Below are 20,289 nucleotides of genomic sequence, written 5' to 3' on the forward strand. Positions count from 1 at the left end.
GTACCTATTTGAGATGATGTGTGTTTATTCGCGTTTCTTAGCTGCGCTAAACTACCCTGTGTGTGAATCATCGTCTTCAGGCGTATAATTTAACTGTCACAATATATTTTCCGACGATGAAGATCAAGCGCTATTCCTTTATTATCTCTGCTCCAGTTTCTACAGTGAGCTTTAATAGTATCTCGAGGATTTTATTTCAGTTGTACGATTATTATCATTTCGGGAGGCCTATCTTTGCGCCGCCTTCTTTATTCACTCTCTGCCAAATATCTCTTCATAGTTCAACAGAAAATAATAGTCACTAAAGAAAGACTTTATCACTTTTTAAGATCATAGCTGTGAGTGCTCTTTACACTTATAAATCGCATTTCTTCTACTGCGAATAATTAAACTTTATTTCTTCTACTGCTTTATGTATATTGCTAATTATAGCGGTATCATTTCATTAAATACCACGCACTAGTGCAATTCTTTCTTTCACAGCTTTGTAGGACGTTTCACACTAATATTCCTTTATTTTATCGACTCAATTACTTTTTTATAGACATATCTTTTCTCCTCGTATTTTCGTATCTCATTTAAAAGATTTCTTAAACGTTCCTTTATGTAGTTTAAAAGAAATAACTATATAAATCGATCAGAAATGTAATAAATAAATGACATAATAAATTAATAATATAATAAATTAATATTAATGATAAATTAATTTAAGAAATACGGATGTATATTACTTTAAACAAATGGAATATACTTTTCATATTTAATTTTATGATATTATATAAATATTATATAATATATTATATAAATAAATAAATATATTAAATAAATATTATACTATATATAAAATATTACATAAATAAATATATATTTAAAAATTAAATTAAAATTGGTAAATTAGAGCCACAAAATTTTATTTAAATATATTATATATTTTTTTGTGTAGATAAAACATTTCGCGCAGTGAGATAATATAAGCAATAGGGTGAAGTTTTCGCACAATTTCTACATATCGCTTCCATCTTTATCGGTATTTCGACCTTATATATCGTCGACCTGAAATCTGTTGCATTGACAATAGGTTTCCTTCTCATCGATTTCTTATACGCTGCAGCGGCCCTCTTTTCAAGCTACAGGTTTATACTTTCCAATTTTACTCTACATCGTTATCATACTTTCTTAATCTCGTGTTACTTCACTCTATAGCTACCTAAAATTTTATAGGATAGGAATTTATATGCTAATACAAGGTGCATGCTTTGGATGAAGTTTAATATTTTTGACGGAGAAAATTTTTTGAACGAAATACCTTTGCTTAATTTCCTTGTCTATAATACTTTCTAAAATGTATTCTTAACATGTATAATGATGATGCTAAAAGAAAAAAAAAGACATTTCTTATTTAAGATGGTCCTCGTTTTTTTTATCCTGTTATAAAAATTGAAGGAATTTTTCGTTCGAAAATTGCGCATCGATATGCATCATCCGTCAGATTTAGAAATAACTATCAATTTGTGTCCGACATTCCGTACGTTCTTCGGCGAATATGTCTCTATCCATCGTATATCTACGAAAAAGAAGATAGAACGAGTCGCGTTTCATCTTCAGAGATTTAATAGAATATACCGCGAGAACCTACATTTTGGCACCGATGCCAAGATAATAATATGCCCACAAATTTTCTCGGAAATACATATACACAAAAATTTCGCCTAATCAGTTCATTCGTATAAGATTATCTCGTTTCATGAGATTATCTCGTTTTATATGTCTGACTTAATCTGTACTCAACTCCTTGAAGCGTAATAAATAATTTATTACAGTATATCTTGTATACTCACACTAAATCATTATGTTTTATATATTATATAATATATTATTCTACCGGGTTTTATATATGTACTATAAAATAGATAGAGATTGGATAAATTTCAGAAGTAAACGTGCATAGAACTTGAAATTTGGACGTTTAAAAGTTTAAAGTATTAACGTTTCCGCGCTACCTGAAGTGGTTACAAGAACGTCGGAGCAGCTCTCGCTCAGTGTCCAATAAAATCGTGTTATGCTGCGAATGGATGGCCTAGTTTTCGTACAATTTCGCGGCGATAAAGTCAAAGAAGCTTTTACCGTGCTGATGTAGCACGCGGCGAAAGAAATTTATGCGTAGCCATATGGCCAATAAATTGTAGCTATATTTTTCTACACAGATACACAATACATACAAGCTACGCCGAAATGAACATTAGCGAGGGAAGCCCTTAATTCCTAAAAATTAACAACAGAGATTATATGTTAAAGAAGAAGAGATATTATATTTCTCTTGTGCCTTTTATTTTTGTATCATATATATTTTTAGTGAATATTTTAAGTCTTACAGCATTAAAGGATATTTTATTTTTCCCAAGTTACTGTATCGTGGGTCTCACTCTCTTTCTTCTTTGTTTCTCTTAATCAATTAAGCTTCTTATCATTCAATTCTTAATAAATTAATTCCTCCAAACTTGTCCTTAGTTTGTAAGATCCCTCAGTGCATGGAGGCACTCTCATACGAGGTGGATCGACGTGTCCCTCGCGAATTTAATGAAGTACCGCAAGACTCTCCATTCTGGCACCGATGCCAAACTCTACCCATAATAATACGGGTAAATCTACTCTGGCGCGCGCCATACATTCGCATGCACACGCGTGCGCGCGCTTCCGGTGTATGTGCGGGTCGTTTCGGGAGGCAAAGGTTGGCGAATACGGGTGACGTTCCGGGGGATTTTGGCCCGGTGGGAGGGTTACGGGGGGAGACGATACGGAGGAGCTCTCGAGCGAAGTCTCTCCGTGGGTAGCACGATCCAACTTGATACAACTTTCCTAACAAGCCGGTCTTAACTTGGCGAGCAACCGCGAGTCGTCTGTGCATCGCTTGCAACTGCGCCTCGCACTGCATCTTCCTTCCTCGTCCCCTTCCCGCGACGCGTGTCCACGACACCTGCACCTGCCCCTGTCCCTGTCCCTGCCCCTGCCTCTGCCCCTGCCCCTGCTCGACCGAGTCCCTCCGCGGATGTTTGAAACGCGCGAGCGGGCAGAAACGTGTTCCTGCAAAGTGGATAAACTAATTTTGTCGCGATGATACTGTTATTTCGCGCAGCCGGCCAGCTTTGTATATCGCCCGCTCTAAGTTGCATCTCTGTATACGAGCATCTTACTGGGTCGAGGGGGAAAAGGGTGAAAAGAGACGATTTCTCGACGGTAATTTATGAATTTTGGGCTATTAATTTGTTCCTTTGGCGAATAATCTTTGAAATCTAAACATCTATCAGTTTTTTAAGCTCCTATAAATTAAAAATCCATGTATATTCTTTTTTTACTCGGATCCTCTAAAAGATATCTTATATAAATAAACCAATAAATAAATGTTATATGTGTATTATAGATAGTTAATATATTTAAATCTAATCATACGCATGGTTGAAGAACCATAATTCATATGTACAGAGAAATCATATTACTATTATATATACGTCCATTTTCAAAATTATATGTATGTGTAAATTAGGCCGTTAATTCCACATGAATTACAGTATCGAGCATATTAATTAATGTTAATTAACTGAGTATCTGGCTTATGATTGCGGTGGAATTATTTAATTATTATACATCGAATTTTACAACTTAATCTTGGCACAATATATTTGCAACTATGTGGATATTAATATCAAATCGCAATTATAATTAGATAATTACAAGTAATTATGCCAAATTATGCCGCTATTTAACATTTTAATACAATTATGTAATACATTTATTTCTCTATAATATTGCTTATATTATTATATTCTTCTAAAAAATATTTTATGAACTTGAAATGTATAGAGTCGATTTTGCTCTCCTCTGTCAATATTGTGTAGGACATTATTTGTTTTCTTATCAAGTTAATTTTTCCATTCTCCAGCATAAAAATAATTACCGTAGCATGTTAAATATAGTATCGATGCGGTTTCTCACCCAGATCGTTAAGGACGTCCTTTCATTCGCCGCGTTAAGGAAGATTTGCAGCTGCCGGAATTTGAGAAACTTCCGTCCAGTCGATTTACTGTCGCCTTTTCCAACACGCGCGCTGCAAGTGCGATATATATCGATATCGATCCGTTTTTCCCTTATCGATGAACCGGCAAATGGATGGTAACGTTTTCCGGAAATGGGGCATTTCGAATGCCGAAAATTGAGAGCGACCACCACTGCCCCAGTGACGGTGGCTGAACGAAAAGGGGTTTACGGAGCAGTGGCTTCGCGTCTAGGAAGGAAATGAACATTTCGTTCGCCTAGATTCCCCGGGAAACGAGTGATTATTGAACGCGTAACCGAATGGCACGATTGGCAGAGACGGAATCGCGGGTCGCGCGGGACTCGAAGCCGGTAACCGGTTCTGTCAGTGAAATTTATCGGAAGCGGCAATTAACGTAACATCAAACGAAACGATCGACGATCTGTGAAGCCGCGCGAATCATTTCCCTCGCGGGTGAAAGGGAGAGAACACAAATGATGTGCCGGATAAACGTTATTATCATTGAATATCAAAATAAACAGAATAAATTATAAACGAAACACGTTTGCGATTACGAAAAATAAAAGAAATCGATAAGTATTTTCGACACGTAAAGTATTTTAATTTCTTTCTAATAAAAAAGGACCCAATTTGACAATTAAAGAAAAATTCAATCAAAAACCAATTAATTTGCACAATTAATTTTTCAATTACTTGCTCGATTTCCATTTTAGTTAATTTATTTATATATCATTTATTTTCTATTTTAGAGTCTTTTCATTTTTTATTTACTTTCTATTAAGAAAAAATATATCGTTGATCCTTTCGTTGATCTCATACCAAATGCAATTTTTCATCAAGAATATTGTTGTCATAAACATATTCATTAATTAAATAATTAAAGCATGCAATACGATCTTCAATTTTTATATATTTCATTTATACTATATATTTATTTTATTTATATTCTATGTTTATATTTTATTTATATCTTATATTTTATGCCATGCTAGAGAGCTTTTATTACTTCATTCATATATTATTAACTTTATTCACATAAATCTTCTGTCTTTTTCATCTATCTGTCTCTTTCCTCTTCATAAATGATATTATTCTCCTTTATTTGAGTTTTATACTAGAGCAAAACAAATTATCTATCTATGCAATTTAGACGCGGATGATGATGTCGGACGATATTGAATGATGCCAGAGCACGTGGTTCATTTCCATTGGAAGGCTCGCCGGGAAAAATCGTGCCTGCAACATCAATATTTACACGACCTGGCTATGTCGTCGCTCAACGGAATAATCGTCCATTTCGCGTGGAGGTCGCGCCGCGAACAACCATATAACGTGCGGTGGCCGCAGCGCGCCGAATTTATCAGGAACAATAACTAATTTCGCGTAAAGCCGTATAAATTATGAATCGCGCCGTCCTCCACCTCTCTCCGCGATAGGACGTGGACGCTTTTCCGGGCGCTTCGATTACCGTAAAACCCGACGCGCTGCACCGCGAGAGCGTGTTACAAGCCGTGGCAAACAAACAGGTCTCTAACGAACCCGTCGAAATGTCCGCGCGAACCCTACAATGCGTTGCGAAACGTCAGAATAGCGCGGTGTTTGTCGCTTGACTAGATGCGTTTCGTCAACTCGGTCCCGAAGCTCGATCAGAATTCGTTCTACGAGTCAAAACGAATTATTGTTTTAAATTCCAAATACATTAAATTATCTTAGATCTCTATATTAAAAAATATATGTAATTTATATTACGTAATATTTTTATAATATATATATTTTGCATAATATTTATATTACATGTATTATATATTTATTATATAATATTTATATAATATATGTATTTTATTATATATCTATTCTTTTTTTCTTTTAGTATAAAATGATAGATCTTTCAATATAAAAAATTGATAAGTGATGGAAGATATATGATTAATTTTTTAATAATTTATAGGATTCCTATAGAACTATAGTGACTGAGAAAACCAAGTTTGTATAATGTAACAATTTACGCCGAGATGTTGCGAGAGAAAAATCGATGTTTATTCCCGATTTGGCTCACTGCACATCATCATTTGACTGCTAATCACCGTCATTTCGCCATTATCGATTCGGCAATCGTGTCGCGAAAGTACGCGTCGTTTTCAAACGGTTAAATTGCGCTCAATAATTGTTTCACGCGCTGAACAAGCTGAATAAATTATGACGACCGCGCTTGATGGCAATTCTCTCTCTCTCTCTCTCTCTCCCTCCCTCCCTCTCTCTCCCTCCCTCTCTCTCTCTCGCCCATCGATTAAAGTAGATTTTACATGGAGCGACATAAAGCGCGCGCACAGAGATCGCTCGAGGTCGTGCGATTGGATGCGATGGTATATCCGCGGGAAATAGCGTAAACAAGCGGCAAACCGACATATTCACCAAAAGTGCCGTATCCCATTTCACAATTCACCGCGAAGCGTTTAAGCGACACGCATTAACGTCGCGGATCCTCCGCGCGCGTGGCTATTTAATTAGAATTTCGAAACTGTAATAGAGTTTTACCCGCGTTAACCGTATTCTCGTATTTGCGGCTGGAGATAACGATTGCGAAGAGATGTCGCGAGATACCTGAAAGTGTGTTGAACCGCTATAACCGCTTCCATTTTATTTTTGTTCAACCTTCCTGTAAAGTCGAATGGATTTTTCTCGGATAGAGAATTCTAATCTGAAATTTGTTGAATGGAAAAAACATGCGAGAAAGAGAATAACCATTTTGTTTAATCTTTTTAATCCTGGGATGTCGATTCCGACCTTTAAATTGTTCCATTATGTCACAATATTTATTATTATATACAGTGAATATAAAATTCGTACGTACAATAATTTTCTTAAATATTTGAAAATTTATTTTGAATTTTGTTATAATTTTTAAATCTTAAAAGTTGTATTTAGTGTCAAAAACCTACGAGAAATAAAAGTTCTCTTTCTTACATTAAAAAAAAATATTTTTTTATTAAACTGTGTGCTAAAGATACTTAACAAAAAGTGATAACAACAAATGTCCATCGTATACTAGCTAGAGGAAAGTTGTTCTCAATTTTACGTCAAAGAACGAAAGATTTAAGATCGCATACACTTTTAACCTTTAATGTGTAACAATTTGAAAAATGTAATAAAATCATATTAATTCTTCTCTCATTTCTATAGATTGCGATATAGATTCAGAATATATATTCAAGTGGACTCTAAGAGATTCCATTATCGTCATCAATTAAGATAGGGTAAATTGCAGTTGCGGGGTCCTATCGAGGCAGTCGCTATCGCGTGCGTCAACGATCGAAGTTAACGTCGAACACGGCGCGGTCTAAGTAATTGGAATTAATTATCGATACCGTTCCGGAATTCGTACACGTTGCGCCATTTTGCCGCCATTTCGTGCCGCATCCGCAATCGCGGTCGTTTCTCTTGCGCGAAACGATCGACCGATCTCGGTCGGGAGCGAATTAACGCTGGATAAATATTTTCTAACGAACATTTGGCAGCAGTGGGTCGGCAATTTGATCCTTAACGATTTCCGGTGCACTCGTCGATTATTTTTCCTGCGATGTTAACGTTGATTTGTCACCATCTGGTGATTCATCAATCGACAGATGGATGCGGATCATCAACCGCGGTTATCCATTAAAGAGTTTTAATTTGCCGTTGACGGTGCTCATATGTATATAAATCGAGCCGCAATGAATTGTGTGTTTCGTGAACCAACGGAAAATGTCATTCGTCATAATGATAATGATAATGGAAATCGTCCGGTATATCGAACACACGATTCATTGCTGCTGCCATTGTACCCGAATTTTCCATTGTGGAAAATTGGTCGATGAGCAAAAAAAAACATGATTTGTTCTCGTCACATCGTGTTGTTTGGAACATTGTAATCCTTGATGCAAAATAGATTGAAATATTTCGATATTTTGCTTTTTATTAATACGTGACTCGATACATTTTGCACCGCTTAACCGCGTACGGTTAGAAGAATTAAATTAGTTTCATCAGAGAGAGAGAGAGAGAGAGAGAGAGAGAAAAAGAGAAATATTTTCCAGAATTTGATTTGCGGTGTATATGACATGCTACAAAGTTTATTTTCGATAGTTAGCTCGCGAATATAAAGTGAACATATGATTGAACTGTCAATAAAAGCGTAAACGCTAATGTGTAATGTGTAGTATAAAATAATTCAATAATTGTTTAATAATAATTTAATAATTTAATTTAACAAATAATTAAATAAATAATTTATTAAATAATTAAATAAGTAATTTAATTTAATAAATCTTCTGCAGCATATTAAATTATTGTTAAACTATTATTGAATTATTTTATATTACGGTACAAGAATTTTACTCAACTTTAAACAGAGAAAGAGAGAGAGAGAGAGAGAGAGAGAGAGAGAGAGAGAGAGAGAGAAATATATTAAAATTTTCGCAAAAATCTGCCGGATGTTTCAATATTGTGCCGCGATTTGTTGCTCGCATCAATCTATAACGTCAAATGTGCGACTTCTTGTTGGAAATCAATCATTAATCGTCGTCGATTCTATTCGCGTGTAGTAGATCGCGTCGAACATGGTCGCATAAATCAAGCGAAACGGGGCACTTTTTACGTTGCTAACGGCTGTACGGAAAATAACGGCGCATACGTATCGATTAGGCAATATGGCAGAAAAAAAGATTATTTACGACAGTCAACAGCGATTATTGATATAGCAACTTTATCCTTTTCATGAAAAAGCTCACTCTTTAACAAGTTTATACGAATTAAAGGAATATCAATGAAGAAAATTAATAACAGAGAAATTAAAAATCAATTAAAAATAAAAAAAAATATTTTGCGACGAAATACACTAATGCAATTAAATATTTATACAAGCACTTTACATGTACGTAGCATCGTATATTATTTTTCTCTCATGTTAAAATGTAGTTTTATAAAGAAACAAAAAATTAAAAAAAGAGCCAAGAGGCTCTTGCTTTTGACAAGACTGAAAATAACATACACTTTGTGTTGGCGCGAAAGTCTAGAAACGTAGCAGAAAAAAACACGCGTTTCTATGCAAGCAAGTTCTCTTGCACGAGTTGCTTAATCTGTCCTCTGCGACGAAGAGATATTCTTTTCTCAGCATCGCACGTGAGAGTTTTTAACCCGTAAGAGGTAAAAGGAGAACAATTTCGTGTCTTCGTGTTAAAGCGCGAATGCAATAATCTACCTTCTGCCGTTACGTTCTACAGTTATGAAAATGGGTGAGTTCGCGAGCAGTGAAAGAGAGGTATTCGCGCTCGCGACAACCGACTAATGCGCAAGAAAATGGGAGACAAAAGCGCAAAAGTTGAAAACGCTTTTCATAAAGCCGTCGAATTCAGAGTCACAGAGTAGACTAGGCTACTCAATCTACAAGCGCAACAAAGAGAGTTTAAACGCTTCGTACTGTTTTAAACGGAGCCTTTGACGACATATGATATACATATAATTCAATTGTACAGAGTATGACACGCAGAAGGTAAGCGAAAATTCCGCGATGATATGCGCAGCTATCTTTAAATTAGCTTCATTTTTATTTCTATTTAAAATTATATAATTCTACATCTTAAACATCAAAATATTTATCGTGTTTTGCGAAATTTTTATAAATAAATAGAGATAATATTTGTACACTTCTATATCAAAATTTAGTGAGTGATCATTACCATACATAGATTTTTAGAATTTTATATTTTATGGAAGAATGCGATATGATTAATATTTTTTGTGAAATTTCTCAGGAGAGATATATACAGTGTTTTTAGGAGGAACAGTAAATATTTTGGAAGATTGTAGTATCGATTATTTTGCGTAAAAAAGTCCATATAAACATGTGTCAATGGATGCAGAAATACTTATATTTACAGTTGTTTGAAACTGACACATACAAGGCTGAAGAGAAATATTAAAGAACGATAAATGACTTATTTATATTTATTGACTATTTGAGTGGTGAAAAATATAAATAATTGACAAATAATTTACAATCAACATTAATTGTTCGAAAATTCCATCATCAATCTCAATGCATTTTGCAACTTTTGTAGTAACTCATGTATATACATGTTATGTATACATGTTATAAATTATTTGTAAATTATCTGTCAATTATTTGTTTTGTATCATTTATAAATAGCCAATAAATACAAACAATAAATCATTTATCGTTCTTTGATATCTCTCATAATTGCTTTGTACACAATAATTTCAAATATCTGGCTATATCTCTATCATTGACAATAGGATATATTTATATGAATTTTTCTACTCAGACTAAAATCGATCTACAATCTCCCAAAATTTATTATTCTTCCTGAAGCACTTTATATAGTATGGAGCGAAAATCTCACGAGTATACCTCGGCGCCGATTACAAACTCGCAGTGAAGCGAACATACGAAACGACCGTCGAAATCTCGCTTCCACGAGCCCCGTTTCACGCACCAAAGTTCAAATGACGGGAATGAGTTTAAAGCATTTCCTTCACGAGTACATATTACGCGGCTACACTGATTCGTAGCGATTCGAGAGGGAGAGAGAGAGAGGACGAAAATGAGGACTGGAAGGCGGTTAAAGAGTCCTGGCGTCAGCCAGGTGCGAGGGAGGATGAGGGCCTCGCGAGAAAAAGATGAGAAGACGGCGGCGAAACAGGCGAGGAAGTAAGACAGAAGGAAGGAAATCAGAGATATAGATGGAACGGGGAAGTGGAACGAGGGGTGATTGCGCACCCCTCGGAAATGTTACCCACTTATGCACGGCACATTTAACTCCATTCTGCGTTATAGTGCAAGGAGCTCGGAACCTAGCCAGCTCTCATGCGTGACGTATGCACATGCACGTGGAAGCGAACGCGCTAGCCGGTCTCATGAAAGCCGTAGTCGGTAACATAATCGCTTGTTTTAACACCTCTGGCTTTTGTATGGCTTATAGGTGTCCATAAAGATGCATAGGGAAGACGAGGGCGAGGCTTTTCGCGCGCCGCTCTTTAAAACATATGTTTCTTTCGCAAAAAAGGTTGAATTTTTTAAACATATGCGTGCGCTTTTTATTCATATATCGCGAAGGTTGATTAAATTTTCCGAGACCCAAGTGTATCACGTACGCATCCGTATTTTTCTATGATCGTTGCCGCCGTATGACGGATAAATCAGGTCTCACCCGCGAGACGCGAAACGACAAATGGTGAATTTCTCGCGATCGGTCATCCGATATTCATGAGGTACAGCGTACGCGAACCGATGTATAGTTCATATACCGGGTCCATATATACATGGATTCACGTACACAACGACACACGTGTCGGAGTCGCGCGCCACGTGGGAATAGGAGTTATTCGCGGGGGGGGGAGGGAGGGGGCGTGAATATAAATGAACCGCGTGCACGCGCGCGGTGTAATATCGTGTGCCGGCTGTAATTTCCAATGTAGCTAACTAAGTTATGTATACATACACGCAAATGTGCAGTGCGTGCAGCCATGAGAATCCGAACGTGCCCGCGGCATCGCGCATTGTTCCGTAGATGCAACTGGAAAAGTCACCGCGCCGTTCGTTCGAAGCGAGATCGATATTTCGAGCCGGGTTGAATTTTCAACGCCCCGAATATGGAATAATTTTTCTTTCTTTTACGCTTTAACGATTGCTGGAATAAGCAGGCACGGAAAATATGTTTAATTGGAATAAATTTGGCACTGGTGGTTATTCGTTTTTCCACGCAATTAGACAATTCGAAATTGAATTTGAATACCATTTATTAAGTGATTTATTTTTTGCGCGCATACAAAAGCTGTATATTTTATATGTCGGTTTTTTCCATATTTGTGTCGTTCATGCGTCTGAAGAGCATTTTTGAAAAATAATATTTTTGTTTCGCGATATGAATACTCTATATGCACATACTAGAACATACGGAATATTAATTTTCCACTATTTGTAATTTTATATTTTATTCCATATTTTTAATACATTAAATATTTTCCGAAGAGAGAAAAATTCTCCAAATTTTTCCTAATACTGATTCAACGGATGTGTCGCTAAATTAGCGAGCATTCGTGCATGGTTCGTTTGTCTCGTCGAGGGACGAAACTCGACGGCACTTTCTCATCTACGAGGATCCTTCAGATCGTGACTCAGTTTAGAAGTCGCGAGGACTTCGTTAGTGCGGCTTTTCAAGCTAAAAGTCAAACATCAAGCAACCGGTGTGAGGGGATTAGGACGCTTTGTTACTTCGCCTCTTCATATAGATAAAGGCATATCTTAGCTGATGAACTCTAAAGTAGACACGTGCACATCCTATAATTCGTCATTTTGTGAAAATTAATTTCGGTGGGAAATATCGAAAATATTCATTCCAATCGATTTGTTTCGCATATGCATTATATATAAACGGGTTAAATTCTCTGCGTATTTCTCTCTCATTATGCGTAATTTTATACAACTAATATAATCGTTTATAATTACGTTCGAATTGTATTAAAATGAATTTTCAGCTTTGTAATTTAATTTGTTTATTCAATATTTAATAATGTAATGTTATATGCGATCTTTTCGCAGTATAATATTTTAATTTCATTACATTATATTTATATGTCGATACAAATACATTTTAGCACATAATATAAATTCTAATTTTATAAAATTGCGCATTTTCAGCTTTATGGTTTATCATGCAAAAATTCTCCTGTGGTCCCATATTATTCTGCAATTGCAAAATTCATTTCCATTAAAAGATCGTTTTGCAAGCTCTTCTAAATAACTAAATAAATAAAGAGTCATTTGGCAGAGATTTTTTTTATTTCAACAGTAGAACGCACAATGAGTCGAGAATCGTACGTCAAACGGCATAAATAAATGCCTCACATGGTCGTTTTTTCCACCTTATTCGTGGTACCGCTCGACCATTGTTAGTGCTTCAACATGCACGGCGGTTAAGTGCACGTTAAGAGAGAGCCGAGAAGCGGGCAAAAGAGAATGATGCTTAGAAAGGGTTGCAGTGCCACGCAAAAGCAGAGGTGGCTTTAGGCATCGCGACAAAATCTGCGGCAACGGTTTTAAAGGCGCCACTGCAATTTGTCAGGCTTTCTTAGGTGGTCACGAGATCACAGGCACGAGGTCAAGTGTACTCTCGCGATAAGAAACGTAATAGCACGTCTTCTGTTTTTCACGTTACAATCGCCTACACGCGAATATTCGTGTGAGTTAGAAGTTAAATAGCTTTAAGATATTTCATATACAATGTTGATAATGAGAATATACCATATAATATTCACTCTTTTAATTAAGGATTGAACGAACTTACCTAAGTGATGTTCAATCATGATTGTATGAGCCGCCTCTTCCGAAGAGATCATATTTGTAGTACCTCCCACTTACCACAGTGTCGCCACAAGCTTCAAAGCTAGGGAAAAAATTTCCCCCGCGGCGCGGTCCACGCGCCCTGCGTATATCTATCTATGTTCATTCTTCAAAGCTCTGCCGTAACTTCTATTCGGGTATTTCCCTCGAGATAAATGGGAGGGAGGGACTGATCTCTTCGGAAGAGGCGGCTCATACAATCATGATTGAACATCACTTAGGTAAGTTCGTTCAATCCTTAATTGTATTTCGCGCCTCTTCCTCAAGATCATATTTGTAGTGTTTAAAGTCGGTTACGGCAGTAGTATTTCGATAGAAAAAACATTATTATAAATAATGCCGTCCAGGATGGAGAAAGAAAGAAATAAACAAAAAAATTATAGTTTTACATTATTAAACTGTTTTTTTTTTTTTCAATCTTAATGACAAAGTTGTAGCTGTATTAGTCTCTCTAATTTCCAGCAACCTTACAAGCTATATTACAGCCTCGGTTTCTAAAACTGCTTCCGCAAATTGCGTGTTCTCCGCAATGACGCAACGATTATAAAAACGCGCGAACGTTTCAGAGTCTTTTGACCAGCCCGCGGTTTTTCGTATTTGATCGATATTTACTCCGTGACGTTTTGCTGCAGACGTCGATGCATGGCGTGTGCTGTACGCCGAGAAAATATTAATATCTATACCGCTTTTGCACATGACCTTTTTTATCCACCGACTAATCGTCTGCGCGCCTACTGCTTTATGCGGTTTTTTGAATGATATAAATAATTTGTTTACCAATCCGCGTATATTTTTGGTTTTTTCTAAATATATTAACAATACTGTAGCAGCGCAGATAGCTTTATCCTGCGTAAAAAAAGGTAACCTCAACACCGGCTGGTTTTTATTTTGGCCGGATGTCTTTATTCTGTCCGGAATTTTTATCTCCAACGTGTTTTCGTTTGCTCGATAAATATTCCTTATATCGATCACCGCTAGGGTCTGCATACGATGCCCTGTGACTAGGGCGAGCAAGGTCACTAATTTTAATGTTAAAGATTCCAAACTTAATTCTCTATTTGGGTACCAACTCGATAGATGTCTTAAAACGATTTTAGGATCCCACGTCGAATCATATCTGGGAGCAGCCGGTCTTAATTTTGCTACACCTCTAAAAAAACGCTGAACTTTTTCGTCTTTTCCCAGTTCTGGTCCCACGATTAACGAAATTGCTGATCTATAACAGTTTAGTGAGCTGAGTGATGCTTTCTTTTTGAACTCTTCCGTAAGAAAAGATAATATGTTATTCGTGGAACCAGAAAATGGATCGATTTTTTCTATTTTACAAAAATTCCACCACTTCTTGAGACCGGAATCATACTGTCGGAGCGATGATTCTGATAACGACGCTATTAATATATCAACCGATTCCAGTGGAACTTCCTTTCGGATGAAAGCTTCCCTGATAGCTTGCCGGCCACCAATGAAAGCCGATGTCACAAAGGGTGTGTTTCTCTGTAAGAAGATCATATCAAATTTTCATTCGGCTGAAAAATAATGGGCTAAGCGTCAAGTAATGATGAAAATAAAGGGAACCATGGTTGTGCCTCCCAATATGGCACCACCACAATGCCATTTGATCCCTCATACTCAATTTTTCTTAAAACTTTTAATATTACCGAGAAAGGAGGAAAGGCATAAAAAAGAAATCGTTTCCATTCCAGCGTAAATGCGTCAATGGCGATAGAGCCAGGATCTTTCCGCCATGACACGTACCGACGACATTTAGCGTTCGCCCTTGAGGCGAACAGGTCAATTTCTGGTTGTCCAAAAACTTTAACTATCTTTTGGAAGGCGCTATCATTCAATTCAAACTCTGTTTCCGGTTGTAGTCTCCGTGACTCATAATCTGCTTCAACGTTTTCTTTGGAAGGGATATAGGATGCCGAAATCCAAATTTCCCTTCGCTCGCACCATTGCCAAATTTCCCTGGCAAGGGAACTAAGACCTTCGTAACGACTGTCTCTCATGCGGTTAATGTATGCAATTGCTGATGTATTATCTAAGCGTAACATGATATTACAACGTCGCCTGTTACTTGCAAAGCACTTCAAACCAAAGAACGCTGCCATAAGTTCTAATAGATTGATGTGTAAACCTAAATCTTCAGCCTTCCAATACCCATGACTACGCTGATTTTCGCAAAAAACGCCCCATCCCGTAAGAGATGCATCAGAAAATATTTCTAAATTATAAACGGGTTCGGTCATTGGTGCGCACGCAAGTAGAATGTTCTTTTTCCACCATGCAAAATCTTCCTCTAGCTCTGTCGAAAGGCTTACTATTGCATCAAAATTATTCTGATTTTCTTCCAACGCGCGAAGTCTCTCCTTTTCGAAGCGTCTCACATAAGTCATCCCGTACTTTAAAGCCGGACACCGAGAGACTAACGTGCCTACGAACGCTGCTAATTCTCTTATCGTGCAATACGATGTTTTACTAAATTTATTCAATAAATCCACCGTTCTGTATTTTTTCCTCCGGTAACTCTATAGACATCTTTTCTGAATCAAATATCAAGCCTAAATATTTGCATCGCTGAGTAGGAACCGTAAGACTTTTCTTTTTATTAATTATGAAACCTAGCTCCTGTAACAGTGTAGCTGTTTTCTGGATATTATCAATACATTTTTCGTACGATCTTCCTATAACTAAAATATCATCTAAGTAGAACACCGAAATAAGCCCGCGTTTTCTTAAGTATGCTGCTACCGGTTTCAACAGTTTTGTAAAAACATACGGTGCCACGTTCAGACCGAAAGGCAAGCAAGTAAACTCAAACAATTTTCCTCTGTATAAAAAACGCAAAAATTTTCTATCCTTCTTTTTTATTGGTACGAGATAGTATGCGTCTTTTAAATCTAGTGTTGCCATATAGTCATGGGGGCTGATTAATCTTTTTGCTACTTTCCAATCTTCAATTTTGAAGTGCTCCGCTGCAACAAACTCATTTAGTTTTTTAAGATTCAATATTAATCTATGTGTTCCATCCTGCTTAGGAACCAAAAATATGTTTGACAAAAATTGACCTTGTGACGGAAAACAATCACTTACAATCACTCCTTTATCAATTAGCTTATTAATTTGTTTATCGCGTAATAATTTTTCTTTGTCAGACCACGTGCGTTCAACCGGATAGCTCTTCTGAGTCGGCGGGGACATAAATGGAATTTCATAACCCTGAATCCATTGTCGGACCACAGAATCCTTGGTCACTTTTGACCATATGTTACTAAAAAATTTTAGTCTACCCGCTGGTCTACCTACGCTTGCTGATGCTCTTAATGCCGTCTCCTGTACCGATCTCTGGTCGACTCCCTGCGATGTGACGTCTTCCTCACATCCGAGCTGCTGAACGTTCTGCGATGGCTGCTGGGGGATGTTTTGCGTTGCCCGCCGGACGCCGCCGTTCGACTCTTGTATAACTGTTGACGCGGCGGGCCTTTCACGTTTTTTGTGTTCCTCTGTGTGATGCTCTGCTGCGAAGATCTTTGCGGAGGTTTTAAGGTCTTTGTTGTTTTTTCGAGGTTCTTTGCTACTTTTATTTTCTCCTCCAAGTCACCTCCGAATAGCCACTCGTCAACCGACGTGTTTGACAGCGTTGTTTTCATAGAAACGTTTAGATTGGCCATGATAATGTTCTTTCTAGCCAGGGACTCGTCCCTATGAATTGAAGCGAGAAGCCTACCACCATCGCTTAGCTTCTCGAGTAGTTCGAGCTTTCCAGGAATATCCGTTTTGAGCGTGATTGAAATTGCTTTTCCTACGGCGCCCAAACATGCCGCAACACGCTCTTGTTTCTCAACAATACGTCTGTCTCTTTTTATTGTCGATTCTTGTACCGCTGCAGTGATTTCAGCGTTTAGCTTGGGAACCGCTATAAAATCGCAATTTTCCGGAATCGGATACTTTTCCAAAAGTGATTTGACTTCCTCCGGCGGGAGCCCTTTCTTTACAATTTCCGACCAGCGAAGAGCTACATCCTTATGAACCGCCGCTGCTGTCTTTTTGTCTGATTCTAGACGGGCCCCTATCACATCTACTATTTCCTGTTGAAGTTCGATCTCGTGCTCTGGTATCTCTTGCGGGGCGTCGTTTGGAGGATCTGCCGATAATGCTTCCGGCGTCTTGTTATCTGACGGTTCGACTACTAAGGCCTTCATAGCCTGTGTTGCGTCGTCCCTTCTCGACTCATGGTTATCAAGAATATTTTCTCTCGCCTCTAGTATCTCGTTGATACTAGGCGACGTGTGTCTTGATATAGATCGAGATCTTGAGCGTCTAACTGACGAATAGCTCAATACAGATCGAGCTGCTGAACTCCTGGGCGAGTATGGGGGTGCTGACCGTTCTCTATGCGGCGAATATCCCGACGAGTATCGGAACGGTGAGCGTCTTCGAGACGCCAAGCGTCTCGACACCGATCGAGACAAAGAGCGATCACCTGTGAAACCACAGTTAGTTAAACTTGTTATGTGGGTTCAATCCAATCTGTCGTTTTTCGTCAAACGAAAAAACGCACTCCCAAGGAGTGTCAGAATTGACAGGCCCTACGAGTTAAACCCGCGTGGTTATGGCCTTTTTTTTTTTTTTTTTACGAAGAAATTGTGCTTTTCAAAAAGCTTCATACGTAACGATCAAATCGCTATGGTAATCACTGTTCTGGTAAAAGTGAGGTTAGCTCTCTACTTACGACGCTCTTCCTTCTGTCGATCCAGTATTTCCTCCAATCGTTGAATTTTTCGTCGAAGCCTTCTGTTCTCCTTATCCTCATCGAGCGATGGTCTTCTCCTTTTTTCTTTCTTTCCCATATTTTACGCAAACGATGTAACGACACTGACACAAAGCGAAAGAATGAACATAGATAGATATACGCAGGGCGCGTGGACCGCGCCGCGGGGGAAATTTTTTCCCTAGCTTTGAAGCTTGTGGCGACACTGTGGTAAGTGGGAGGTACTACAAATATGATCTTGAGGAAGAGGCGCGAAATACAATTAATCAATTAGTCTACCTAAACGAAAAATTCTTTCATATAATAATGGAAAGGATGCGAATTATCTTGCATGATATGAAACAAGTGACAAGAAGTTCATTCAATACGCTGATAGGCAAAATTTCTCTAAGTATTTAGTTCCTGAATGAGGCATTTAGTCCCTAAATGACATTTCTAATAAAGCTCCCTTGTCCATTGGCGAATTATTCTTGACAAGTTGTACATGAGCTCAAATTCTCATTATGTAGTTCGTAGTCGCGGAAAATTACTTCTGTAGTCATGACATACCTAGTCAAAGTTGTTAGAGTAGCGTTTGCGGATTACTATCATGAGAGAACTGTTGCGAACATCTGAACATTCAGCTCGCCAAGTTGCATGAATTGTGCAAATTGAAAAGGCAGAACTATGTTAATCCGGCAAAAATTTCGAGTACAGTTTAATCGCTATGATATTATATATAGGGTGTCAGGGCAATCTCTTCCCAAAAAAAGCTCTTGTAGCTTACCTCGAGAGCTTTTCAAAACACTATAATAAAGTATTTTTTCATTGAGTACTTTTCGAGTAATCTAGTAAAATATTTAGTAAAATATTCATTTTTCGATTATCTTACCTTAATACTTTTATGTACAAAATAATGAGAGGAATCAATTGTGTAAAGAAAACACATAATTGATTCCTCTCATTATTTTGTACATAAAAGTATTAAGGTAAGATAATCGAAAAATGAATTATTTATTTATTAGATATTTTATGGTTTATGTAAAAATTAAGAAATTATTTTAAGCCTCATAACTCGAAAAATACTCGATGAAGAAATACTTTATTATAGTGTTTTGAAAAGCTCTTGAGGTAAGCTACAAGAGCTTTTTTTTGGGAAGAGATTGCCCTGACACCCTGTATATAATCACAATGATGATGTTCATATATGCATATTTCTAACAATTAGCAATCGTCAATTATTGAAATGATAAATTATCGAAATGATAAATTGACGAAATAATTTAAAAGATTTATATATAATAACCGACGACTCAAATGCATAAAATGTAGCAAATATTCTTGCGCGTGTTTGTACGACATATATAAGATTAGATATGTGACTGGATACATAATATACGAGGGTTGTTCCATACTAATCAAAATCCATCACATGAAGTGTACGTGCACACGTAAGGATCTCGGTAGTAAAATATGAGGAAGCGCCAAAGTTCCTTCTGCACAAACAGTTTAGCTAATAAATCATTAAGCAACTCGTCACCCGAGCAGTGTCCTCGACGAAGACGAATGATATTAGATCCGCAGAGACGCTCTTCGTCGAATGGTTAATTCCTTAAGTAACTCACGTGTCTGCGCATGCATGGCGACGACTTTGCTCCGAGAGCGAAATCCTTGCATCGGTGCTTGCTAAAGTGGATATTTGTTTTTGTTTAATCGCAAAGATCAAATAAATCCATAATTTATCTAAAGTCTTATATATAAAATCTTAATTCAGATATAAAATCGTATTTGAAATTAAAAAATTGTATTCTAGAATAAAAAATTATACGAATTGTGGTTTTATTTCACACATAATTTTATTCTGTATAAAATAAAATTAAAACTGAATGTTTTAATAATATGTGTGTGTATATATATCTGCGCGCGTACAAGTATAAACTTCATTTTCTATATAAAGATGATCTTTTATCCAATTTTTATAATTAACTGTCTCGTTTATTTTGCTGGGAGATAAAAGTATAAAATAAAACGATGGTTTTTAATCTAGCTTTATTCCTCAATCAAAACGTAATATTATCGATTCGAAAGAGA

At 37.0% G+C, this 20,289-nt stretch overlaps 2 protein-coding genes across 2 annotated transcripts in view; both read right to left on the reverse strand.

The window, feature by feature from the left end:
• LOC145972318 (spondin-1) overlaps positions 1-20,289 on the reverse strand; it is a 202,351-nt gene that overhangs the window by 49,703 nt on the left and 132,359 nt on the right. The window lies entirely within an intron of this gene.
• On the reverse strand, positions 13,826-18,418 carry LOC145972319 (uncharacterized). The gene is made up of 3 exons (XM_083100850.1): positions 18,181-18,418; positions 16,755-17,931; positions 13,826-14,942 (listed from the first exon to the last, which is right to left on the reverse strand). The coding sequence occupies exons 1-2, from the start codon at positions 18,296-18,298 to the stop codon at positions 16,769-16,771; spliced, it is 1,281 nt and encodes a 426-aa protein (XP_082956976.1). The 5' UTR covers positions 18,299-18,418; the 3' UTR covers positions 13,826-14,942; positions 16,755-16,768.

The sequence above is a fragment of the Camponotus vicinus genome, unplaced genomic scaffold (assembly GCF_025532165.1).
Source record: "Camponotus vicinus isolate PSW18456_S1 unplaced genomic scaffold, iyCamVici1.0 SCAF_1, whole genome shotgun sequence".
NCBI classification, from domain to species: Eukaryota; Metazoa; Arthropoda; class Insecta; order Hymenoptera; family Formicidae; genus Camponotus; species Camponotus vicinus.